The sequence below is a fragment of the Brachyistius frenatus genome, unplaced genomic scaffold, assembly GCF_029030835.1.
Source record: "Brachyistius frenatus isolate BFR_SWC_R1_liver_20210118 unplaced genomic scaffold, ASM2903083v1 Contig_61, whole genome shotgun sequence".
Taxonomy (NCBI): Eukaryota; Metazoa; Chordata; class Actinopteri; family Embiotocidae; genus Brachyistius; species Brachyistius frenatus.
Window position 1 is genome coordinate 1,637,052 of NW_027210660.1, and position 26,491 is coordinate 1,663,542.

The window sequence follows — 26,491 nt, forward strand, 5'->3', positions numbered from 1 at the left end:
TCTTGATTCCTTTGCCTTTAAAAACTACCGCATGGGGGAAGTTTAGTTGAGCTGCGGGCTCACATGTAATGCTGTGTGAGAATCAAGTCACCAGCTCAAAATTCTGAAATTACACATGGATGTCTCAGGAGGGCAAATTATAATCTGGCGGTTTAAATTCTCCCGATAAGATAAGAGGGATAGCTGTAACTGGGTGTAATTTGAAGTCCACATCATTTGACATAATGTAACTTTTCAAACTAAATCTAAACTTGGTTTTTTTTGTTTTGTTTTTTTGGCCCATTGAATCATGTACATGGTTCAAAACCATCCATTGAAGCCAATGTTTAGACCGCTTCATAGTGTATTGCGCTCACCTATTGAGCCCCAAAAGTGGCAAATGGAAATGCTGGGAAACCATCAGCTGGTGTCTGGTCATGTTAATGCTTCATTACGTTCAAGAGATCAGCTACTTCAAAAACCTACAAGTCCTTGGAGAGTGAAGTGTTCCAACAAGTGCTCCTCAGAGATGAAAGCTGCTCTCTTGCCTAGGTCATATGTGGAGAAAGTAGGCCAATGCACGTGAGGTAAAAATCTCCTTTTGCTTTGCTCACATCCTTCAAACTCAGTTCTCATTGTTTCCATGAATACCTTCAAGTTAGTCGCTGTGTTTAGTCCTCTGCTTCAAATGTCTCCTACAAACATGCCGAGGCCTCTTCCCCGATTCTGATTCTTAAAAGTCCATTAAGCCAAAAGTTTGTTTGAAGCTCCTCTGGATTGTAGTGCTCCACCCCGAGTCCACCAAAAAAAGCACTGGTCTCTTAAGTCACGGGTAGTAATGTGCTCAGTCCACTTCTGTTCACTGCTTTAGTCCTCAAATTTGCTCCAGTAATGTCCCACAGCAGACCTAATTGATGTGTGAGGTGTCTATGCTGCATTCAGTTTTTTTTTTTTTCTCTTTGTACCCGTATATTTGAATAAGTGGTGAGTTTCAGATTTTATAGTGTTGCATGCAGTTATTTGTGATGTCTGAAGACAAACAGGAGTTGCCAGGCTTAATCCATGTCTTGATCTTTTTCTTTAGAGTGAACTGACTGTTGGAGGCTTCACTGGACCTCGTCGCAGGTGAAGTAACTTGCTTTAGGTGACACTGACGAACGCAGGTGCTGCATCAGGTAAATCTTTTGACAACGAACTTGAACGTGAAACGATTGTTCTTTGTGACGGTCCAAGTTTAGCAGGCAAATTACAGTCTCACTTCCCTGTTCCAGGTCCAACATGCAGCAGCAGTGAAGCAGCATCTACATGAAGGAACCTGCCAACTAAAAAGTTGAATGCTTTTGTAAAGCATAGACTTGCCTGAGACACATTTTAAAAATGTTATGGCAGTGAGTCAAAGTCATTGATATCCAATGAAGTGAAAGAAAAATGGACAAATGACTTTTCAGAATATTTTCTTATCAGATTTACTCCTGATACCTGTATCATGAATGTAATGCACAGACACTTTGCTACTTAGCTTTTTTGTATTTAATATTTTTTTAAATAAAAGTTTTTGAACAAAGAACCAAAAACTGCTTGTTTCTCTCTCTCTCTCTCTCTCTCTCTCACACACAGTAAATGATTAGTTTATGCAATTTTGGGTATTGGATTGAAATAATCTCATTTTATTTACTGCTTATTACATTTTCACATACAATGATTTTTTTTTTTTTAATTTTATCTTGGTGTAGCGGTTCAAAACAATCAAACTAAAAGGAGGGGATACAACTGTACAAATTAATAAAATACCAAAGACCAATTTTATGTTAACAAATATACTAATGCACAGGATAAACTCATTGTTTTTACATGTGCAAGTATAATACAAAAAAAGTCATGTTCGGTTCATAAATCTGCAATTGAAAAGACTTCACGTTAATTTGTCCCATATCAACAATTTAAACCCTGGATTAAGGTCGGCCCTTTTTCATCTCTTTGTAAAAAGGGGATTTCTCTGAACTGGTTCAGTTAGCTGAGGCTCCTGGACCTGAACAGTCTGTGGTAAAGCTGAGAATGAGGTTCTGCCTCGCCCCTCGTTGTAAGCACCAACCTGCAGTTAACTGTCCGGCTCTTCGTGCGTCCCACAAACATCGGACGTGTGCGCACGCATGTACACAAAGCACAGTTTGTGCCCAAAAGCTGAAGTAGGTGTACTCTAATCCTCTGGAAGTGGATCAATACAAACTGGTAAATATAGTGACACTTGTGTGTTGTACATGTATTAATAATAGGTCAAAATATCTTCACTCAAGTACAAGTTTTAAGTTTGCTGCGTAATGTAGGCTACTTCATCAAAAGTACAGCTTTATAATTAGTAATCAAATGTTGCAGCTGGTTGAAGTGGAGACATTTTTATGTTTGTTTTTTTTATTATTGGTTTAATAGGCAAGTAGTATACATAACTTAATTAAATTTTGCACTGGAAAAAAAAGTACGTTATATGTCTGAAATGTATTGAGGTACAAGTATAAAGTATGCTATAGTGTAAATACTCGGGTGAAATATTCTGTTAAAACTCCTCAAATACAGTAAAAGACTAAAGATGTAATTCCCACCAACAGACACAATCCCGTCTGACGGTATTAAACTATACTCACTGGAAGAAAAAAAAAAGCACGTGACACCGAGTGAGGTACAGAAAAAAAAAGATACTTTAATATTGAACATTTACAAGCTGAACTGAGCGACTGCTCGGGGCCACGAGGGATGATGGAGCTCGGGACACCGTTGTTCTCGGTGGTGATTAGACGTACCCCAAGAAGCCGAAACGCTTGTGCAAAAGCTCCTCACGGGGCCGGAGGTTGAACAGCTCCTCCGACAGCGGAGTGACCCAGCGGCCTGTGTGGAAGACGCTCGCACCGACCTGCACGGGAGGGGGGGTTAGTGACTCACAGTTTGCATCAATACAGACACCGATGGCAACCAAACCAAAGTACAAAATGTATCGCGCGTATTTCCATTTCCGTGTTGGGAAGCTTCAATGTGTGAACATCGTCTCTGCAGTTGTGACCGTGACTGAATAGTTTTAAACTAAATACCATTTTGAACATCATTTTTTTTTACCAAATTTAATGCATTTTATTTCTGTTTTTGAACATTAGCCGAATGCTGTTTTTCACAGTCGCTGCTAATAGTCGTGAGTAAAATAAAACATGTTGCTGCATTATATGGAATAAGCTGAACCGATAAAGCTCACTATTACGTGCTGCACAGGTCACCGGAGCCTGCACCCTTCTGGGGACCCAATGGGGCGAAAGTGATGGATTACAGTCAGTGTTTATGAGTGACGATACAAAACAAGTGCTGGATGATATATTTAGATTATATACATATATACATATACCAATACACACACAATTAAACTGTCATTTTTGCTTTTAAAACTGGAACTAATAGAAAAATGTTTACATTTGTTGCGCGTCTCATTGCACGTCACTACCTTAGCTACTGTATAAAAATTTTTTTTGCCAGCGTTAAGTTACAGAGTAAACATTCAAATAATCCTGATGTGTGTAAGGCCTATATATGTGTAAATAAATCCCCTGTCAGTCTCATGTGGACATTTTGGACATGGAATTTCAGATCCACTTAAGAGAACTTGGTGTTCATTTAAAAAAAAAAAAAAAAAAAAAAACTTGGTTATAAACGAAAAGCCGACATTAAAAACTGTTGGGCAGGTTGTCAGAAATAAGACTGGGATATTTTTTTGTCAGAAAAATAGTAAAAAAAAAAAAAAAATTAAATCAAGAAAGCAAAACAAAATCACTCAGCAGGGTCATTTTAGGTCCGTTTACCTTCCATCCTGGAACATCCTTCATGAGGATCGCCTCCTCCTCTAAGTTTTCCCTCAACATCCGTAAGGTCCTGGGAAAGAACAAGTGTAAATACATGATTCATGGCTGTTGGCACCTTATTACAAAACAAACGAGTCACACACAGATTATATTCTTACCTTCGGTCATGCTCTGCCTGCAGCAGAGGCATCAGAGCTATTCTGGCTTCCAGCTCCTCGATCTGCAAACGCCTGAAACACACAAACAACACACAAACAACACACAGACAACACACAGACAACACACAAACAACACACAGACAACACACAAACAACACACAAACAACACACAGACAACACACAAACAACACACAAACAACACACAACAACACACAAACAACACACAGACAACACACAAACAACACACAAACACACACAGACAACACACAAACAACATACAGACAAACACACAAACAACACACAAACAACACACAAACAACACACAGACAACAGACAGACAACACACAAACAACACACAAATAACACAAACACACAGACAACAGACAGACAACACACAAACAACACAGACAACACAAACAACACACAGACAACACACAAACACACAAACAACACACAAACAACACAAACAACACACAAACAACACAAACAACACACAGACAACACAAACAACACACAGACAACACAAACAACACAAACAACACACAGACAACACAAACAACACACAAACAACACAAACAACACACAGACAACACAAACAACACACAAACAACACAAACAACACACAGACAACACAAACAACACACAGACAACACAAACAACACAGACAACACACAAACAACACAAACAACACACAAACAACACAAACAACACACAAACAGCACAAACAACACACAAACAACACACAGACAACACAAACAACACACAGACAACACAAACAACACACAGACAACACAAACAACACAAACAACACACAGACAACACAAACAACACACAAACAACACAAACAACACACAGACAACACAAACAACACACAGACAACACAAACAACACACAGACAACACAAACAACACACAGACAACACAAACAACACACAAACAACACAAACAACACAAACAACACACAAACAACACAGACAACACAGACAACACACAGACAACACAAACAACACACAGACAACACAAACAACACACAGACAACACAAACAACACACAGACAACACACAAACAACACACAGACAACACAAACAACACAAACAACACACAAACAACACAAACAACACACAGACAACACACAAACAACACACAGACAACACAAACAACACAAACAACACACAAACAACACAAACAACACACAAACAACACAAACAACACACAGACAACAGGGCACCAGTTTGAGCTCCTCTCTGAACATCACAATCGACTTGAGAAAAAAAGCCAAACCACTTTTCCAGGAGTTTTCTTACCTCCTCTCTCTGTTCCACTTAAATAGCCTCCAGTAGCCAAACACCATGATACCGATGCCGATGCCAAACAGACTATATCCTGTTAAATAAAAACAATAATTACAGCATTAGGACAGTGTTGAATTTTACCTCACGAATAAAAAAATAAAAAAAAAAATAATAAAAAAAAATCACCCACTCACATTTAACCAGCTGCTTTTTATTTGAACAGATTATAATTTGTGTTGATAGTCATGGCTAGGTAAATCTGTGACCTCATACAGAGGACCTATTTTGATAGAAGAGGTAAACAGATTAATTTATGCAGCACTCACACCTCGTCTCTTATATTTAGTATTTTATCAGAATCTGATGGGTCACAGATTTACAGTCACACAAAAATAAATCCATGCAACTCATTGGTGTTATAACGTGAACTTTACAACTGTCAGTGTCACGCTGTCCTGTTCAAAGACACAAGTATGAGTCCTTTCAATGACCATCGTAAACACACAAGCCTCCGAAGACAGCAGGTCTCCTTCAGTGAGGCTAACCGGTTAGCATTTATTTAGCAAGTCGCAAATATCGTGTAAACTGTTCGTTTTAAGGAGCTGGTAAGATGAAATCTGTACATTTAGCCGGGTGAGTGTGTGGAGTATGTACCCGAAAGTCCTCGTTTCGGTAGATTTCTCTTGTAATCAAAGGCCGCATAGCCTCCCGGAGGAGGCATGTCCTGCTTCACCTTGGACCCCGCCATCTTCCTCCAGCCTTCTCCAAAACACGCTGGTGACGTCAGTGAAGCCGCTCTTCTTCTCTCGTACGGAAAGCTGTCGTGGCGCTCTACCGCCCCCACACGTCCGGATGACAACCTCCCTTTTTTTTTTTTTACGTATTTACGGTACTTGATAGCTTATTTTTAAGAAACACACCATTCAACTAAAATGTCTAAATGTAAATTTACAAAAAGTAACTTTACATGAATACATACTGTAGCTAGTATTTCGTATGTTTAGTGTGAAATGCCTCAAATGAACCGCTAAACTATTTTACATACTGTATTTTATATACAGTCAATGGTAAATACTTGACAGTTACTTGGATTTCTTCACAACTGCATTAACAAGCAAACAAATGTTTGTGACAGATTACCTTAATGCCAATGCAGTGGCGGTAGAAATTTTAACATTGCAAAGTACAACATTGCATAAATACTCCATTACAATTAACACCCTGCATCCAAACTCCCGCTGAATGAAGTAAAAGCAGCCAACAATATTGGTGTATTAGTAGCAAAATTAGTAGTCAATTAAAGCAATATATATATATATATATATATATATATATATGTATATGAAGTATTTTATGGTATTTCTTTTCCAAATGAGGGGATGTGATTTTTCCAACTTGTCTTTCCTGTTGCCAGCTCACTTCCCAACTTCCATTACGTTTCCAGATCAGGCTAAACTTTGGACCTACGCAGTGGAGGAGTCGCTGGCTTTGGGCCGACACAGATAACCTCTCTGACATCAATGCACTGGTTAAAATTTGTCAACATGCAATCGTGACTGTCATTCAACAACCCCTATTGTTATTATATGAGAAAGTCAGAACACTGGAAATGTCATCCCGCTTAGTTTTGTTATTCTATGTTATTATATTATGCCAAAATAACAAACTAAAGCAACTGTTTAAAATGTATATTTTTTTTATTATTCCTTTAGGAGCTAGGAAAAAAAAGTAAACCAAATAAATTTCAACATAAGTTTGTACAATGCAATGAAGATAATTGGAAAGCAAAGAAATTATGCAATATGGTGAGGGTACAAGATAAAGATATTCTTGTGTAATCCAAAGTCTTGGTAGCTGGGAGATGTTTCCGTTGAGACCCGTCTTTTGGCTACTTTTATGCCGTACTTCATGGATTATGGATGAATATCGGAGGCAAGATCTCTGGCTCCAGTGTGGCAAATTCAGCTCCTTCGGAGTTTGCATTTTCTCAGTGATGACGTAACACTCAAAATAATCGTACAATGCTGACGTTAATATAAAATAAGCAAATTACTGATGGTAATTACAGATGAATTAAACAATGACACCACGCTTCTTCAGCAAAGGTGCAAAATGGCCTTAAGGGTAGGCATGCTGTTAAACAGGAAAAAAAAAAAAAAAAAAAAAAAAAAAAGCTAGAAGAAACTCTTTTATTTGTGGAAACCACAATATACAATGATTTTTAACATCAGTCTGAAAAACAAAACAACAAAAACAAAATAACTTATTGTAAATACAAAATAAATTCAAACCTTTAACTACACGGGTGATTTACTGAAAATTTTACAACTTTATTATTTTGTTTTTGCTTAAAATGAACCTGTATGTTGTTGAATGTGAACTCTTGGTAGGATTGTAACCATTCAAGTGTCAAAAGGTTGAGTCTGTTTTATCCATATATTGGCATAAAGGGCTAATAAGCCTAAAACAGAGTACTGTTTTTGAATCAAGGTTCTCACAGCAGACATAACATCTTATCACACATTATTTAACTACCCGGTCCGGAGGGCCGAGCCCAGGGGAAGCCCTTCAAGTATTTTTTTTTACTTTGCCCCAGTCAAATCAAAATGGTTTCTGCACAATTATCAAAACACAGCGAACCTCAAAATAAACAACAGAAAATAAGAAAACTAAAACAAGAATCATACAAAGGTAATTAAGGAACGTTTCTTCACTTTGAGAGATTGTAATTGCTTAACAGTCCTGCGGGGGTGCTGTGGACCATATTATCGGCGCTGAGGAACTTGGACAAAAACTAATCATGAAAAGCAGAGTACTGCTTTCAATTATTTCCATGTGTTTGCAGTCTGGGAGATGGATGAACGAGAGGGGATCATGTCCAGCAGGTACTCCCTCTGACGAGCGTCCACACTGGCTGACGTCTTGTGACCCGTCAGGCTGGGGTTGACGTAGGCCATAGTCACTCCTGTGAACATGCAACAGAGCAGCAGGTCAGGGTGCGGAGCAAGAAGCATGCTGCTGAGTGTAATGCCTTGTTTTAGTTGTGTAAGAAAAAAGCAGTATGATTTGAGTAACTCCTGAATATAAAGCCACGCACGACTCCACAACGCACAGACACACACAAAGGAGAGATGACAGTCTTCTACTCTACGGTACTGTGCAGTACGGACACCCGGGAAAGGATTAAATCACCAAACTGAGGGACTAAAGAAGGAAAATGGAGATCATGTCCAGGTGGTGGGGGGGCTGGAGAGTGGGATTGCCTTGTCCGAAAACATTTCCTCCTTCATGTTTATCTGTATTTTAATTTTGTGTGAAATTATTTTGATCGCACGTTTTGTAAGTGATTCCTCAACGCGAGACATTTTTTGATTTAGGCTGTTCAAGGATTGCTTTTGGACCAGACAGGAATTTGAAAGAGAGCAGATGTCAGGCGCCAGAGTTGAGCTGGTATTAATGTGAGTCTACCTGTGTTGCTGTTGCTCTGCTTCTTCCATGCAGTGGATGAGGCACTACCTCCGCTGATATTCCTGCCGCCGCCGATTCCACTGCTGCTCACCTTTGAACTCTGGACAGAGCGGTGGGAAACATGGGCATGCTTACCTGGCCGGCTGACCAAAGCTGCAGCCGCCACCGCACTCTGCAGCTGGGAGGAGGAGGAGAAGGAGTGGGGGACGCCTCTCACCCCCATGGATGAGACAGCGTGGGACAGGTGGCCGTGCGAGCTCTGAGGGAAGATGAGACACAAAGAGACTGTTTGAGTAAGAGCATCACTGAACACGCCCGTGTGTTCCTCTGAGCTGGACAGAGGGTTTCATACCTGCTTGATGGAGTGATGGTGAACGATGTTGGCTCCCCGGCTGGCCTGGTGGTGGTGCTGGAGGGAGGACACTCTGGCCTGAGCCTGCTTCAGCTGGAGAGACACCAGCTGCTCTGCCTTCATCGATGAAGATGAAGAGGATGATGAGGTACTGTGGGAGATCGGGGAGGATGTCTGCTGAATAATGCGCTGCTCTATTTCTTGCTCTTGTTGCAGGGCTTTGACAAATGCCGCTTTCAGCCTATTGGTATGTTCAGCTTTCAAAGCCTTTTTCTGATTGGATGACATGCAGTCTTCACAGAGCAATGCCCCGCCTTTTGTCTTGTCCTGCCTCCAACGGCAGGTGAAGTCAGTGTTGCACTGGGTGCAGATGAAAGGGTCTTTGATGGTGGACTTGGACCCTGATACACTCGTCTTTCCTGGATGGAGAGTGGTGGGAGACAATGAGACACTGAGAAGAAACAAGTGGAGGTGCTTGTATGGCATCAAATAATTGGAGAGAATAGACACAGGTAGACAGATATTTACATCGCAAGTGAAAGTGGGCGAGTCCTGACTACATATAGACATTATTTTTATTTCATAAAACTGGGCAGGACCATTAGTAACACTTGTTTGAGACACATCCAACGCTGATGTCAACATCAAGGGCTAAATATAATTACTTTTTTTTTTTTTATACTGTTGGATGCAACAATCATTTACTCAGTTAATCAATGGGGTTTTGCTCTAAAATGCCCGTCACAATTTATTGAAACCAATGGTGATGTCAGAAAATTGTGTTGTTTTGCTGGACAAAATAGATTTTGTTGGCACTTTAGAACTTGATGATGACTAATTGTTTTACATCAACAACACTTGAACAAAAGCCAACAAAACAGCACACCTCTGTGTATGGTATCCAGCAGATTCTGCACCACTTCTTCCAGTCCCACCAGGTAGATGAACTCATTATTGGCCGCCGAGGGCAGGAAGTTAAACTCTGGGGCAGGTGGCTTGGGTGGGGGGATCTCCAGGAGGGTCTTCTCCAGTTGTTTCCGCAGGGCGAGCTTAGCTGCAGCCTGGCGACTGGCTGGAGAGTCATTCATGCTGATCAAAGACACACCGCCGCTTCCTGAGGAAGAACCCTTCAAACTGGATGGAGAGGCCTTTGAAAACAAGCAGACAGGAAGAAACATAGTCAGTTTAAACAGTGGTGATCTTAATATTTTTAAAAAATAAATTAAAAAAAATAAGCTAATACTGAAGTAAAATACTCAATGTTAACACAAGCACTTTGAACTGTACACATACAAAATCCAGGCAAAGAAACAATACCTTTACTTGAGTAGGATTATTTAATTTTTCTTCCAGCCTGGATAGTGAAACGCCAAACGTGTTTAAGCTTATTTTTGTTGTTTCTTTTAACTTTGAGATACTAACCAGTGTGCTCGCTCCACTGCCAACTCTGATGAGGCCTGGTTGGATCATGCCTCTCTGGGCTGAAGGGGCTGAGTTCCTGGGGCCCAACAGCAGCGGAGGGGGTCCGGATCCTCCGGAGGCAGCCAACTGCTGCTGCTGCTGCTGCTGCTGCTGCTGACGGAGAGCCTGGATCTGCTGTGGAGATACAGAGGTGGGCTAACCAGGACGATACGGAAGAATGTCCCAGGCAGAGGTAGTGGACGACAAGGGTGGGACATCAGAAGCACCAAAGCAAAGAGCGCACAGAGAGAGAGAGAGAGAGAGAGAGAGAGGTGCAAAGAGAGGTCAAAAGTCCTAACATTTTAATAGAGAGGCGTTTCCCCGCAGTTTGTCTCTTGAGAGCGAAAGACAGCAGTGAGACTGAACATCCAGGCCTTCCCAGCCCAGACAATGATGAGAATTAGATACTTATAAAGAAGGGCAGATTCATATCTTGCTAATAATATCAACAACATTTCCTCACCTGTGCCCCTCTAACCAGAGGTGGCATGATGATCTGGGAGCCGTGTTTAGACGACACCTGCTGCCCCCCTCTCACCAGAGGCGGAGGGATGACCGTGCCTGAACTCCTGCCGGTCAAAATCTGCCCAAATAAAAACACTTATCAGAAACGGTATCAACGACAGCGTGACTGTGCTGTCACACTGATATTCTGCCTGATACGTGTGATATTAAGAGCATTTACCTGCTGACAACCTTTACTGCTTGCAATTGTTCCCCGAATTAGAGGAGGAGGAGCAGAGGAGCCGGATAAACCTGAGGGCTGAAAAACAAGGGAGGAAGATATTAAACAACAAACACAATACTTAACTCTGTCAGTCCCAGCTCAACAACGTCCGGCCTGGTCCGTCTCGTTGTCGATCAATATATCAATAACAGTGGTCCTTGTGGACAAAATGATCGTCACCCTTGGTTGTAACCCTTCTATGCACGTTGTCATGGCAATCCAGGCAACATTTAGGCATCACCTGTAATATTCATCAGTTGTTATGCTTCTAGGAACAATGCACCAAATTAACTAAAACCCGAGTAAGTCTTTGTAGTTGCCTTTTATCATCTTAGTTTTATCTATTAGTTATGAGGCTGTTAGAAGCTCATACTTGCTGTCAGTTTCACGAAAGACGTCAAAGAGGACAGCGGTAGGTTGTATTATACTTTTGTATCGAGCTATCAGATGTGACACTTTCACGGCTTTAATATAATGCGTTAATACAATTTTTGTAGAGGAACCTAAATTTTGCATATATATTTCAGTATAAATCTTGACTTGAGCATTTCATATGAAAATTTATTTTCAAAAAGTCCTGATTACTTTTACAGAAAATGTACAACACAGTCATATATGAATATAATCACAGACTTTAAGAGGGATATTACCGAAAGTAGGGAAAAAAAAGTGAAATTCTTTAATTAATTTTAAAGAGGAGGCTTGTATTTGTGTGGATGTGTGACCCTGTGTAAAAACAGTTGTTTACCTTCTGCAGAGTGTCCCTCTGTATTTGGCTCTGTCGAAGTTTCTTCAGCAGCACCAGCTTGGCCTCCTCCAGTCTCAGCTCCTCTTTCAACTGCTTAATGATGTGCTCCCTCTCCGCCGGGCTGCTCTTCTACACCCAACAGATCAGAACATTCCTTACACCACACTCGCAGTGCAAAAAAATAGATGAAATACTCTCAGGTAACTGAAATGTTACCTGAACCTCCGCTGGTCCCTGCGGGTCCGCAAACCCCTGTCTAATCAGTCATTTTCAGTTGCTCAGACTTTGAGCATCAGTGAAATGTCCACAGTGTGTAGATAGGTGTGGTGCTGCTAGAGTGCACCGGAACGACGAAACAAAACATTTTTTTTTTTCTTGAAGTGATCAGAAAACATGTTCGCGGTTCCTTTGATCCGCAAGAAATTAATTTACATTTCTTAAGTGATCTCATCATCTCTAAGGTGTACGCATGCAAGAGAGACAATAAAAACAATAAAATGGTCAAAGTTGTCATATTGACATTAAACATGTACTGATTGATTCACAACGTCAACTCAAAGCTCATCATTTTGATCTGCACCCCTTTGCCAAGTTTCTGCATTACGTGTTAATAGGAAACTCAAAACCTCCTGTGTCGGTTTCAAATTAAAAGCCCTCTACGGTTTCAGGAAACACTCAAATAAATTCTTAAAATGGCTTTTATTGTGAAGCATTTGGAGGAATGTGTTGTGACTGAAATCTGACAATAACACCTTATATGAGTAATCCAGAGCAACACTTGAAAATGTCTTGATGATATTGTTGACTTTGTTAAATTAAAGTAATAGAAATATACAATGTTGACTATCGTATGTAAACTTGCCACCGTAGGAACAGCGGTTACATAACCTTAAATACAAGTAAAAAAATTATGTCTGCGTTTGTGCGCTCTGGGTCTTCAATCCCTGAGTGTAATCAACATGTTTCAGGTAAGAAAATAGCTTGTTCACACTGAGGTCCCAACACCAAGGTCTGGGTTACGATTTAAGCAAAGATTTAGATCTCAGTCGGAGAGCATGAGATGCATGACTTCTTGCTTCTCGGGTCTTTTTCTCACCATGAGCAGGTCCGTGTCCAGCTCCTTGAAGTGGCTCAGGCCATTCATTGGTGGGCTGGGGGAGTCGTTATCTGACAAGATGATGACATCGTCGTCGTCTGGGGACGGCGGGCGCTTCTCCCTTTTTATACTGCTGCACAAAAGAGGGAAAACAACCTTTAAATTCATATTTCTGTGTTTTTGGAATATGAAATGAGTACAATAACTGTATACTGGAACACAAAAACAGGATTATAACAGTTACGTCATAATTATTACTCAATCGAAATTTAAAAATGTACTTTTCTTACGCTGAGAAAAAAGTAGTTTAACCCATTTTTACCCCTTAACATCCACTTTAACATCCCCGTATGTCTCCCCTTCAGTAGTTTGAATGGTATTAAAATCATTTATCTACACTGTCTGACAGTATCACTAATATTCTGTATCAGCTTGTCTCATTTCTCTATTTCACATCATAAAGATTCAGTATTCCAACACAGGACTTTTTATGGTTCCGATCCATAAAATTGACATCCTCTAAATGTCCAGTGCAAAATTTAAACATATTTCCACAAAAGTCAGATGTAGTTGGTATATATGAAAACACTGGAATCACCACTGAAAGTGAAGATTGTATTTGGGTTTAAATGCTTAGCTGCACTGTATGGGTTTGTGCTGACAGCTGCAGTAGGTTGGAGGTGGTTAACAACATCTGTGGGTGTTTGAGTTATGATAAAGTTCAACTGCTCCAAATAATAGCGTCCCTTAATAATGTCTGTATTCAAGGAGGTCTGCTCCTCGACCACAGTTATAATTTATGACTATTGGTTGATCCACTCCACTGTAATCTAACAAGTCCAGACACCTCTCCACATAGCGTCTCTTCAGTTGATGCTTCTCCAACAACAGGGGATAAGTCTTACAAGCCAAGGAGGGGCAAGGTAGGACTCAGAGCTCCAGTAAAGGTCTTAAAGTCACAATGAAACGGCTGTTTGAGAGCAGGTACTTCCTGTTAAAACAGGACACAGCGGCAGGGCCTAACAGGCGTCTGAGGCTTTTGGGGGTGACCTGTACGTCATGTCATATGTCACATATGGCATGATAAGGAAATGAAAGCAAATAGGGATCTTGGAGGGAGCTTGGATCAACCCTCACTTCTGTCTGTTTAATGACATCACTGTGCACACTTTACTCGGACCACCTCCCAACGCGGTTGACAGCAAAGCAACTAGATCAACTGTAGGCTATATGTGAGAGCAGATGACCTAAATTCTTTGACTAGTTGCACTCCAAAACTGAAAAACGGGAGTCATGTTCCAATAAAAACAAGGCCAGCCTTGTGATTACACAGATTATACATTTCTATGAAGCAGAAGAATTTGTTTAAATCAAAGCATGACAATGCAAGGCCTTGTCTCTCCTAGACATCCTTCTTGTGTGTGTGTGTGTGTGTGTGTGTGTGTGTGTGTGTGTGTGTGTGTGTGTGTGTGTGTGTGTGTGTGTGTGTGTGTGTGTGTGTGTGTGTGTGTGTGTGTGTGTGTGTGTCAGCCTCTCTCCTCGGGGCTTAGCGCTTTCATCACTTCCTGTGGATTAATCACTACTCTTCCAAAGAAGTCACGTGACCTCAAAAGTCACCATCACGTGACACGTTCACTTTTCCTCCCGCCCCTCCCCTCACTGTTCCTTCCACGGTGGAAACCATGGCAACAACCGGCTGGAACCAGTTTGTGACACACGGCTTCATTTTGTGCAAGGGGAGTTTTTAGGGTTCAGGTGGTGAGTGGGGGGAAAATGGAGGTAGACTAAAAGATTGAGTTGAACATCACCTCTGAGCACAACATATGCATCCCCAATTCTCTCTACACAGTAGATTTAAAGAATATCACCATTATAAAAGTAACTTTCAACATTTTTGGTCTTTTTCATATTAAAATAAAGTGTTCTTTATCCTTTTGTAAATTCCGCTGAGTGAGTTTTTAGAAGAAAATAACGTATAGACAAGTAGGCGGCAGTCTCTCAGAGAAACCACGTGACTTCTGTGCACTTTAAGTTTTCAGCACATTCATATCATTACTTTTTCTTCAAAGTCCTTCATGCAGTTGTCGCAGCTGAACAGAGTTTACGATGAAGTGTTTCTCACCCTTTGGAGGTGCTCATGTCCACGGGCTGCTCTCCCGTCTGAACTTCCACTTTAATGATGGCCTTCACCTCGCCTGCAGCCAGCATCTCACTGGACGCTTTTGGCTCCATCTGTCGGACCCGGCTCTTCGTGTCCACAGCCGGCTCCGTTTTCGCCCTGCTGGTTTTGTCATTGCAGTCAGTCCGATTATCTGAGCTAGGTTCAACCACCTGCTGTTTCTGGGCCCGATCCCGATCATCCTTCACCGGCTGAGAGTCCAAAGGTAACGCTAAAGATAACGGCAACACCCTCTGCTCCTGCTCCTGCTCCTGCTTCTTCTCAGACTCCAATCCGGGCGTAGTCCGGCTCTGACTGTCCTGCGGCTGCTCCAGGCCGGGCTTAGGTTCAGTTTGTGCCTCTTCTGTGAGCTCAGACGGGTCCAATTTAGGTTTTTTGCTTTCATTGTCAGGATCAGAGGGGTCTACCGAATGTGGGGCAGCCTCCCTCTCCAGCGCCCTCTTCTGGCTGCGTGTCTGGCGGACAGCTTCCTCAGACATCCCCTGCAGATACACAGAAAAAAATAACTGTTACCTGAATTGTTTAACATTCAAACAGGATTACAGTTACAGGTCAAATCTAACAAGACCCGGAAAGTCTGCTCCCATACCAAAGTTCAACAGAGCAGAGTCCTGTCACGCTTCATCCCTACAGCCAGGCGTCTAAACAAACTGAGCGGGAACTACGGCTGTCACAATCATGAAACTTTAGTTAACGATTATAGTCATACAGATAATAATAATTGTTTGTTTTACTTTGACCATAACCTTTAGGCTGCAAATTGCTTTTTTGATTCAGCTTAAAACCGAAATGTGCCCTCAGCGGTGCTGTGGTGTTTGACTTTGCAACTAAATCTATAGATGCTCATTGAAAAGAGGTCAGTCGAATATCAGAAGTTAAGCAACTTGAGATAAACAGTTGCAGCTTCTTGACTCATGCCATTAAACAGCAGCAGAAGAGGGAGCTGCAATGAGATGATGTCATTCAAAGAGCACCAGACAAACCTCAAATAGCGGTAAACTACATTTGGATATATGACATGTCTGTTTTTTTATGTTTAGATGAAAATAAAAAAATATTACCATGATTGTGAACGGCTCAAGCAATCGCAATCAGGCAATTATGTAAAAATTGTGACAGGCCTACCTGGAACTGGCAACAATGGTGACAAAAAAAACCCACATCTTACTAACACAATAAATACATAGAAAAGTCAGTTTGTGATGAGCTTGCACAAGTCACCAGTCATGTATAAACTAGAGGGCTAATTTTCAAAACAGAATTGAAACATATTCAGTTATGTTGAAAACAGCAGGCATAAACAATGTAAACCAGATCAAATGTCTTTGATTTTGAAATGTTGAAATTAAGTTTTGTGAATTCTTTGCTTATAGAGTAGTGTATGGAAATTGTAGTTAAATCACAAGCACTTACAGTAAAAGGAGTCAGTTGCAGTTTTGGCACTGAAAACAGTGGAAGTAAAATTACAGAACGTATCTCAAAGTTTAAACCTGTAAGCACTTATAAGTCCATATGTAAGAACGGAAAGCAGTGAAACTGGGAAAAAAAATAAGAGGTTAAAGCACTTTAAATATCAACGGATAATTGTTTCATAATTGCAGAAGAAACCTCAGTTAAATTACCAGTTATCTATAAACAAATGGGCAACTCTGAGGAAGGATGAGGCAAAAAAATGTATTAAATAAAATGTGATGTCACATCTAATAAGAGCTGGGCAGGTAAATTGTGAACAGGTTCAACATGTCACCATCAGTTTCTTCTTTTGTGTTGCTCTCAACAGCCTCGTAAAGTCTGACCACGTGTAAACAGTTAATGTTTGTCAGCTCAAATTCTACATTATTGAATCATAATCTATTAAAAATGTATAAACTGCAGTGCGCAACATTTAAAAACACAATTTTAAGTCTAATCTATGCCACATTTTATTCTTGGGATGTTAACTTTATAGTACAAACCTTCACAGCAGAGCTATTATCCAGCAATAAATGGATGTATCTATTTTTCTCCGAGTGCAGTTGTGATTGTGCACCTATCATTCAGTACTGAAGAAGACAACACTGACCTTGAATCAGCTGCAGGGTACACAGTCTGACTAAAATGGCCCCCAGACAAAACATGTTGGATTAGTGTGGTCACATGACCAAGATGTTGACTCAAGTATAAAATCAAAACATCCAATTATCTAAATTTCAGTCTAAACTAAAAACCAAAAGAAGGGAGAAGTGAACAAAGACGGGAGTGCTGAGTGAATGAAAATCTGAGGCCTACTTGAGTGCAGCAACAACAAGGTCTTTTGAAAGACAGGTAGCAACGGAAAATGTTGCAGTGAGACGTGGAACAGCTGGAAGAACATTGCAATCAAATCAGAGTTAAAAGGGAGTTGGAGATGATCTAAAATCAACCGGAGCAGGATTTCTCGTCAAACATTCATAATGACTCGAGAGTCCACATATTTTACTAATTTATGTGTTCAAGTTGAGTTTTTTTTATTTTTTTATTTTTTTATTGGTATCAAAGACTCTACTAGTATGTGTATCTCTCTCCACTCAGACACCAAAGAGCACCAGATCTATTACGGTCTGATATCCCCTGTACTACACATTCAATCCCCACCAGATGTTGACATGCCAGCAGTGCCGGAGACGAAGACACACAGCAGCTCGCTCTGTCAGACAGATGAGTATTACACAGTGCACTTGCGCCCTCACAGAAGTGCACCAGTACATGGTACATAGTGTCACACATTATCCCTCCAGTGGCTGCTCCGAATCCCTCAGAAACGAGGGAGGAGGAGACGCAGGGAGACGGTAGACCACAGCAGTCAATACAGGTTTATGCTTTTGATAATGGCCTATCACATCATTCTCTGTGCGTCCCAGATGCACTTTCCATACCAGTGGATAAAGACCCATTAATGTCTTAGCATCCGGTGCAACAACAAAAGAAACGTCTTATTACCGAGTTGATCTTCCTGTTGATAAATCTGCGGGCTTCTGTCAAGCGAATAAATGAATGGATGTTCTCTTTTTGTACAGAATCTCTTACACACGCATAATAAGGGATGGTTCCTCTCTACCTTTACAGTGTCCGAAAAGGTAATGAAATGCCCAGAATAAAGTGGTCAGGATGCTCTAACATAAAAGCTTTTCAAATTCCGTCAGACTTCCTCTACTCAAATCCCCCCCGCCTCTGCTTTTCAATGTTAAAATCTGTGCGATCAGTGTCTCACAATCGTTTCTTTACCTCCAAAATGGACAATCTGATAAGCAATAAAGTAACTACCTAACCCAGTCACATTTATGCAGCATCTGGACAAGTGTGGGGGGAGATGATAGTAAGCGGTGTTTGAACTTCTTGCTCAAGCTCTCTTATCTTCTTTCTTTCGAGTAATTATTTCTGTTACATGCACAGCTAAGTGCAACTCCATCAACGCCTTCCGGGAGAGGCAGTCTAAAAATTTACATTGTTATCACCAAATTTAACCGTTCATCGCGTCCCACAACTTTCTATGATAGTCGGGATTTAAGCCGACCTTCAGGTGACTGTTTTCATGCCCTCCAACGTTGTCAAGCAACAAATTGTACTCACTACTATCTCAATCATGATCAGGTTTTTGCATATCCTCGTTATAAGTTGTTCAAGTAAACATCACATCCTGAAACTCTGTTAGAAATTTGCCTACTTTGCATTAAACTCCATACTCTACTTTGTGCACAGGCTTGTCTTAAACTCCTGTTAACTAGCAGTTATGTCAAAGAAACAACCAGCATGATGGTTAATTATATAACGAAGATCAATGTGCTGAGGTTAAGGAGGAGTATGTCAAGTAAAGAGGTAAATGCAGCAGCCACACGGACAGAAAACAAACTGTTTACCCTCAACTCCTGAGTTCACCAAGTTGGAACAGACATGATGACACGGTGTGCAAAAACCTGGACACTGTTAGGATATACAGAGTATATCAAAAACTAGGTTTTTCACGTTCCATGTAAACTTCATACCCAGGACAAAACCAAAACCAGGTAAGACTCAAAACCGAGATACTATTGTGCATGTGCACACACACTGAATTGACATGGCGTGCGACAGTGAAAGAGGAGACAACCTGTGCTCAAAGTTAACAGAATCTCAAACAGAAAGACCAAGTGACATTCAGAGACGCACGCAGGCTGTCGATATTTGGATGACCACGAAGAAGAAACACAACAGTTATTTTCTGTATCATACCTATGCATCTATGTTATAGGATCGACACCCAATCCTCCTGAGTCTGCTGAGGCCCTCGGTCTGCCCAGCGAGGCGCTACAGGAAGCTGTGTTTTTTTTGGTGGAAAAAAAAGGACAATTAACCCTTACAACCTGGGCTACTTCTCAGACACACACACTGTATACGCTCCGACCCCCCTCCCCTTCCTGTTCTCAAAAGGGTTATGGCGGCGGGCATAAAGCACACCGTGATGTACCTACACAATATACATAGAGAGTCACAATGCAGCATGCAGAGCAATCATCTGATAACACAGAGCTGACTAAGTTGTTTTTTTTAATACTCTGACATCACTGAGACACACATGACATGACCCTTCCCAGGATTCAGTGGGACACACAAAGCACTTTTCCTGAGAACCGGTTTAAACTGGTTGGCTGGTGTGTGTGTGTGTGTGTGTGTGTGTGTGTGTGTGTGTGTGTGTGTGTGTGTGTGTGTGTGTGTGTGTGTGTGTGTGTGTGTGTGTGTGTGTGTGAGTGTGTGTGTGTGTGTGTGTGTGTGTGTGTGTGTGTGTGTGTGTGTGTGTGTGTGTGTGTGTGTGTGTGTGTGTGTGTGTGTGTGTGTGTGTGTCTGTCAGTGTGTGTGTATGACTAAGAGAGAAGCTGAAGCTGGTTTTAACCCTTCAGGTACCGGAGCAGGCTTTCACAGTGACGGCCATTATACAGTGTGTGTGTGTGTGTGTGTGTGTGTGTGTCCGGACAGGGGTGGGGCGTTGTGATGACAGTATCAATTCTGGCGCATATAGCTGTGAAGTGATGCTGGTGGCAGAAGTTGGACATGAGACGCGCCACCCAACACCACCATCACCCCCCAACACACACACACACCCTTACACGGACACTGTCCCTATCTTTGTAATGGTGGATCTGAATGGCTGACAGGTTTCACATTTCATCTCCATGGCAGTTTACACACAATTCCTTCAAGCTCACACACACACATGCACACGCACACACACACACACACACACACACACGCACACGCACAAACCCCCACCCACTCACCCACCGAAGAACTTGACATCACAAGTAACCAGTGCAAAGCCTCCAATGCAACTGAAAGAACAACTCAACGTTACACATCTCCCAAGTTCATTTTATGTAGACAAAGTTAACCAACACACTTATTAAGATAAAGAGCTACTCTGTCCATTTCAAAATTACACTATTTTTGTCAGTAGGCATTCATGATCATAAATGTGTCTGGGCACGATTATCTGAATTATCTTATTTATAATAAGATCCTGATAAATATTCAAATGAGATGGAAATCCTCCAACAGCCTTTAATAACACTGTAAAGAAGTGCACTGCGAGGGATCCTGGTTATGCTCTTAAAGTTTTTTAGGGCTGACTGTTTGGTTGTCACTCTGCTAATACATTTTTTATCAGACCAATAGTTTTCCATCTGCATTTCTTTCTAAAGTATTTACATACTTTTGGATCAAATCCCTTTTGCCAGGACAAAGTTTCATTGTCTCTGTGGTCTTTTCTGACGAAACACATTTGTTTCTCCATCTTTGTACAATAACTGAGGATTTCCCAGAATGCAAAGGAGCTTTAACTGTAGGGGTGAGCGATTTCTGTACAATGGCTACAACCAGAGCACACTGGTAGAGATATGTGCCATGATGTGGACTTTTCTTTACTCTTTGTACTGATAAAAAAAAAAAAAGCCAATTGTCGCACCACATCAAGTGCACCACAAATATCTGCACAACTCGCGATATATTAGTCTCCGTAGCTGTATGTAGCCGTAAAGCCACAATGATAAAGTGCATTTATTTCTTAGACGATCACAGAAAATGCATAAATAAACTGCAATTGCATTTCTAAATCTATTTATATTCATATTTAGTGATTATTTACTTTATCAAATTCAAGCAAAAGCTGGTGGCTTGCAACCAAAACCAAAAACTTTGCACAAATTTAATGACGAGCAAGTAATACGAATAAAAAAAAACGAAAAAAAAAAAAAATTATGAATCACTCTCCAGAGGTTTTATTAAAGTATAAGTTGAAGCTAAGTAATACATTTATAATTAGAAAATAGGATTTTAATTGGCATACAAGTCTCACTTTAAATGTAACCCAGCGATGTAGGAAATACTTTGTAGCTGCTTTGTAAAGTGTGCATGTTGATATTTTCCAAACTGATCACAGATATCGTTCCAGTGATAATATTGCAGTCTTTGTGTCTGTGTATGTTCACTGCTCAGGGTACAGAAGCACAATGACCACAAGGCTGCTCCTGTTACAAACACAATCTCTCCTGTCATCACTCTCACTTTATAATTAAGTTACGATCATCAACAATATGGCTCTTCAATACATGTAAGATTTAGTTGAGTGTTTAATTCTTGAAAGTCCATAAAATCGCTTATCTTTATTTGTCAAGCCACTTAGCACGAGTGTTTGAATACTATGTGTTTATCGAATTAAACTCAATCACCCACGAACATGTGCTGCGTAATTAAATCACAAAGATCACAAGCACATCATCAATTTGCACTGTGCAGGTACTTGACTCCTGACAAGTGTGGCTTTCACCAGCGCAGAATTCGCCTACTTTAATCTGGTGTCAGGTTGCTCCCACTATCACGGCCCTGCTCATCTGTCTTCTCTTCCTGCTTCGAGGTTGTTATCTAGTCACTCGTGGATTCTGTCAGCCATCAGTCACTCAATCATCCTTCATTCACAGCGTTAGACTCACTGGACTAGACCATCATCGACATCTGGCTGCGCATATAGTATGTGTTCAGCACTTTATTTACACACTGACAGACCTTTACCCTGTGAAAACATATTTCTACATCACAGCGGCGTTTCAGGAAACTCTGCAGCTACGCAGCCACATTACCCTGGAAAACTGCTGCACCAGCAATGTATGCATTATCTGGTTGCATCTGCCAGAATAACAAATGGCAGCAATGATCGTTTCTATGCACTACCTGAACACAAGACATTCATGGCCTGAAAACAGGGGAAGAATTTAATCTGAGTTTGTACACTAGAAAAATGCAGCTGTAGGGCTCCCTACAGCCAAAGCTAACTTTTGAGGGTCACCGAGTTGCTTGGTTAAATAACTTCAGCCCTTGACAGGTCAGTGCTTTTTTCAGCAACTAACATTACTGTCTACACACATCAGGCAGACTGAGGCAATTAGAGAGCAAATTGCTCCCTATATATTTGATGAAATCTCTGAAGCTTGACCAAACAGCCGCCCTGTGACCCCAGCAGTTGTGTGCAGCAGCCTAAAGTGTGGCCAGCAGATGACCCTCGAAAAGAACAGTGGTCGATTGCACAACTACTCTGGATCGGTCTTGTCTGTGATCACTGGGACGTTGATTTCTGGAAAGGCTGAAACTCGTGAGCAGTTTCTGACTCACTCACTCCTGTAATTTTAACACTACAAAAACAGACACTCTGGGATGAATCGTGCTGCGGATGCACACTGTCTAAACTGTCAGTCAGGACAGGTAGTTCAGGAGTCCCACGGTCAAAGCAAAGCATTCTCCTCTCCTCTGACAACTTCACTAAAGGCGACCTGTAAATAACTCTTTACAAGGCCTTTGTTCTCATGAACAACTGAGGGTTCATTCCAGATCACCACAAAGAGGCAATAAAGTCTCCTAAAAGCAGCTCGCTTTTCCAACACACCATCTCCAGGACACATGGCAGCCACAGCACTTTTAAGTGTGTGTTAAGTTGCAGTAGGCTGGCTGTTGAACGGACCAACAAAGCTGCAAATATTGGTCAATTAAATGATTAGTTCATAAACAAGACAATGAATAGGCAATTATTTTGTGAATTGATTAATCATTTTGAGTCATTTAATGAAAAGATTATAAAATTATCTGACCACAGCCTCTTAAATCTGATTCCCTCAGTCCGCTGTGATAATAAACAATGTTTTGGTTGTTGGTAGGGACAAAACAAGACAATTTACGCTGCACCTTCATCTTTGGGAAACACTGGTCAACATTTTTTACCCTCGTAAAGACCAAACAACAAATCGATTATCAAGAAAATAATTGACAGATTAATCGATAATGAAAATGATCATTATTAGCAGCCTTTAAAGATGTATTGACCAGTTATGAAAATGTTACGTATATGTGATTAAAATCATTGATTCATGAATTAACAACAAGTAAAAGTGGCAAAAAAAAACAGTTTACAAAATATTTATAGGTTTTGGATTGTTGGGCAGATAAAACAAAACTTGGGAGGGAATTATTCTACATATCTTATATCCCAAACTATTAATTATAAAATAATCAGCAGACTTAGTTAGCTGCACCTTGAACAAAAATAATCTCAGAAATCATGCATTACCCATTAAAATAACCCAACATCTCATTGGGTATAAGATGTTATAGTGGGTATTGCCTACTTCAGTTCCAAGTTATAGTTGGTACTCAGGAATCAGTTGATACAAGTCTAATAACAGTACAGACAATATGCAATAAGACAACAGTAAATATCGAGTACAAGGAGTATTTCATCAAAAGTGCATTAATACAGACTTTAAACAATACCAAAATAAAGTAAATCATATCTAGGTGGCTTCATTACACGGTGTAAAATGCTGCATTTGTGAACATACCATGAGCAACGCCGGCTTCCATCACATCCGATCATTACATATTCACGTGGTTTAAATCCATCTGCGTGCGTCCGGATAACCAAGACGATAGAAACGTTTCTGTAAAATGGTCTGATGGTCAGAAATCCTGAGACGCAGCTTTGCCCCGGAGCGCTGCAAACTCGTATTGGCCGTGAAAAATGAGTGTGTGTGTGTGTGTGTGTGTGTGTGCGTGCGTGCCTGTCTGGCCGAGAGAGGAAGAGAGGCCGTGTGTGCGGCGTGTGTCAGTGTGTGTGTGTGTGTGTTCAGCTTTAAGAGGAGGAAGACTACGGTTGTCACAGAGAGAAGTAGGAAGATTAGCTACCAGATAGCAGAACCAACACACTGGTGCCACGGGGCTTAAAGCGGCCAGCAGCGTCCTCCATTACCGTCTCAGCAGCCCAGTACACCATCCAAACCCAACTCAGCCCTTTAAAAACTAAAGCCAGCCCACACTACATGTGCAACTAGCCGGCTTTTTTTTGTGTGTGTGTTTTGTTTTTTTTGTTGGTATTATTGACACCGCCTCGGAGGAGGAGGAGGAGGAGGAGGAGGTGTGCGTGTTATTAGTTAGCGAGCTAACATTAGCTACGTCGCACAAACAAAAACACGAAGCCACTTTTGGCTCGGAATAAAAAAAAAATTAAAAAAAAAAGCGGTCCACGTCTGACCGTGAACGGCTCCCAGACACTTCAAGTCAAACTAGTGAAAGTCCTCCCGGTCCCGGCAGATGCTCGTCGGTGTGGGACCCGCGCCACCAGAACCGAGCCCCGAATCGCTGACCTGACTGCACCCCCCCCCCGATGCGGGACACCTCAAAACCCGGGGTGGGGGGTGTGGGGGTGGGGTGGGGGCACAAACTTTCATCCCACTGCCCTGGAAGCGAGGCTTGGTCTGTACGAGGCTCTGTTTACCTGGGTGTCCCCTCCCGACCAGCGAACCTCCCGAGTCGGAACTCGTAAATTTCATCGACCGGCCCACGGACGGAGCTCGTCGCCGACGAGCCGCCGGCGGATGTAACGTTGTAATCCTAACCTCGTTTCACGACTTCTACCACACAAAATCAAGTCCCGTCCTCATATTTACGAGCCTAAGGTAAATAAAACGCATTTTGGTTGAGTGAGCCCCCCCCCCCTCCTCTCCACACACACACACCCCCCCTTACACCCACTCTCCTCCCCAGTGCTCAACCTTTGGCTCTGCGGAGAAGTGTTACTTTTCAACAGCCCATCAGCTTCTTTATCGTCACAGATAGGTGGAGGAAAACCTGGCTCCTCTCGACGAGTCCGAATAAAAGGCTCCCCTCGATCCACTTATAAAAAACTTCAGCTTCACCTAAGTCAACTTACTCGGTAGCTTTGTCGCCCGTTCTTCGCCGATGGTCAACCGAGGAATGTTTAATCTGCAGTTAACCTCGATAAATCGTTGCTTTTTTGAAATCCAGGGGATATCCTCTTTTTTTTTTCGGCCCTCCCCGCTGCCGCGTCTGTTGCCAAATAATGCGCCTCAACACACATGGAGCCGCTGCGTCCTCTTAGTGGGCATGCGCACCTCGGCATACCAGGGCGACCGGATCACATCATGTAAGCCGCTGACCACCAAGGGCCAAAGCAGGACGACAATGTCAGGGGCCCCGGGGTCCTCGGAGTGACCCATGACTGTACCACCAAGTACACAGATCCCCTCCACATGCACACACACACACACACGCGCGCGCACACACACACACACACACACACACACACACCATGTTGCAGTAAGCACCATGTAGAAAAAAAAACCTCCAACAAATTTCAACCAAAACTGATCATATTGGCCGCTGTATCTGAGATATGAATCAAGACCTCTCTTTACTGCCAGTGCGATGATCAAGCCGGTTAAACCAAAAGGCTACATAAAAACACGAGACACTTCAAAGCATATAGGCATTGTCGGGCAAACATCTGTTGCAAGTGAACTTGTGTATAACGGGTTTGAGCTTCTGTGCATGACAGGCAGGAAACAAGACTGGCAAAAAAACAGGCAATCCAGTCAATATCTGGACCAGACCCCCACGGGCCTCCAAAGTCCAATGTCCACTGCGCTTTGGCGTTTTAATTAACTGCTGATGTGTCCCGAATTTGCACCACTGCGGTATATTATCAACTAATGTGGCTTCTGCATTACTCCATAATATTGTAACCGTGTCTGGCAGAGATGCCTCCATGTGACCAAATAGTTTTCAGACTTCAGTTATTTTGGTATGTTACACTCATAAAGCACACAAGGACACATGTTTAGTCAAAATAGCCTTGTGTTTATAACA

At 41.7% G+C, this 26,491-nt stretch overlaps 2 protein-coding genes across 9 annotated transcripts; both read right to left on the bottom strand.

Annotated features, from left to right (window-relative positions):
- Window positions 1-2,649: 2,649 nt before the first annotated feature.
- ndufa13 (NADH:ubiquinone oxidoreductase subunit A13) lies at window positions 2,650-6,049 on the bottom strand. The gene is made up of 5 exons (XM_069706180.1): window positions 5,919-6,049; window positions 5,277-5,355; window positions 3,974-4,045; window positions 3,816-3,885; window positions 2,650-2,884 (listed from the first exon to the last, which is right to left on the bottom strand). The coding sequence occupies exons 1-5, from the start codon at window positions 6,010-6,012 to the stop codon at window positions 2,765-2,767; spliced, it is 435 nt and encodes a 144-aa protein (XP_069562281.1). The 5' UTR covers window positions 6,013-6,049; the 3' UTR covers window positions 2,650-2,764.
- An 893-nt stretch (window positions 6,050-6,942) lies between these two features.
- On the bottom strand, window positions 6,943-25,702 carry LOC138625319 (transcriptional repressor p66 alpha-like). Of its 8 annotated transcripts, none has more exons than XM_069706170.1 (12): window positions 25,536-25,702; window positions 19,523-19,607; window positions 15,239-15,777; window positions 13,117-13,249; window positions 12,021-12,149; window positions 11,231-11,308; window positions 11,009-11,128; window positions 10,507-10,680; window positions 9,971-10,232; window positions 9,085-9,503; window positions 8,733-8,991; window positions 6,943-8,229 (listed from the first exon to the last, which is right to left on the bottom strand). In XM_069706170.1, the coding sequence occupies exons 3-12, from the start codon at window positions 15,772-15,774 to the stop codon at window positions 8,090-8,092; spliced, it is 2,250 nt and encodes a 749-aa protein (XP_069562271.1). In that variant the 5' UTR covers window positions 15,775-15,777; window positions 19,523-19,607; window positions 25,536-25,702; the 3' UTR covers window positions 6,943-8,089. The 8 variants fall into 8 exon arrangements, with proteins under 8 accessions (XP_069562271.1, XP_069562270.1, XP_069562269.1 ...); XM_069706169.1 differs by lacking the exon at window positions 25,536-25,702 and adding an exon at window positions 24,169-25,020; XM_069706168.1 differs by lacking the exon at window positions 19,523-19,607.
- Window positions 25,703-26,491: the final 789 nt, after the last annotated feature.

What these genes read in the sequence shown, in the direction of transcription:
- ndufa13 (XM_069706180.1), bottom strand. Translation starts at nt 6,012, where the DNA reads ATGGCGGGGTCCAAGGTGAAGCAGGACATGCCTCCTCCGGGAGGCTAT. An exon ending in AAGTGGAACAGAGAGAGGAG is followed by an intron (nt 4,046 to 5,276) that starts GTAAGAAAACTC and finishes TGTGTGTTTCAG; the next exon opens with GCGTTTGCAGATCGAGGAGC. An exon ending in CAGGCAGAGCATGACCGAAG is followed by an intron (nt 3,886 to 3,973) that starts GTAAGAATATAA and finishes GTTCTTTCCCAG; the next exon opens with GACCTTACGGATGTTGAGGG.
- LOC138625319 (XM_069706165.1), bottom strand. An exon ending in GACATGAGCACCTCCAAAGG is followed by an intron (nt 13,250 to 15,238) that starts GTGAGAAACACT and finishes TCTTTTGTGCAG; the next exon opens with CAGTATAAAAAGGGAGAAGC. An exon ending in TGGACACGGACCTGCTCATG is followed by an intron (nt 12,150 to 13,116) that starts GTGAGAAAAAGA and finishes TGTTGGGTGTAG; the next exon opens with AAGAGCAGCCCGGCGGAGAG.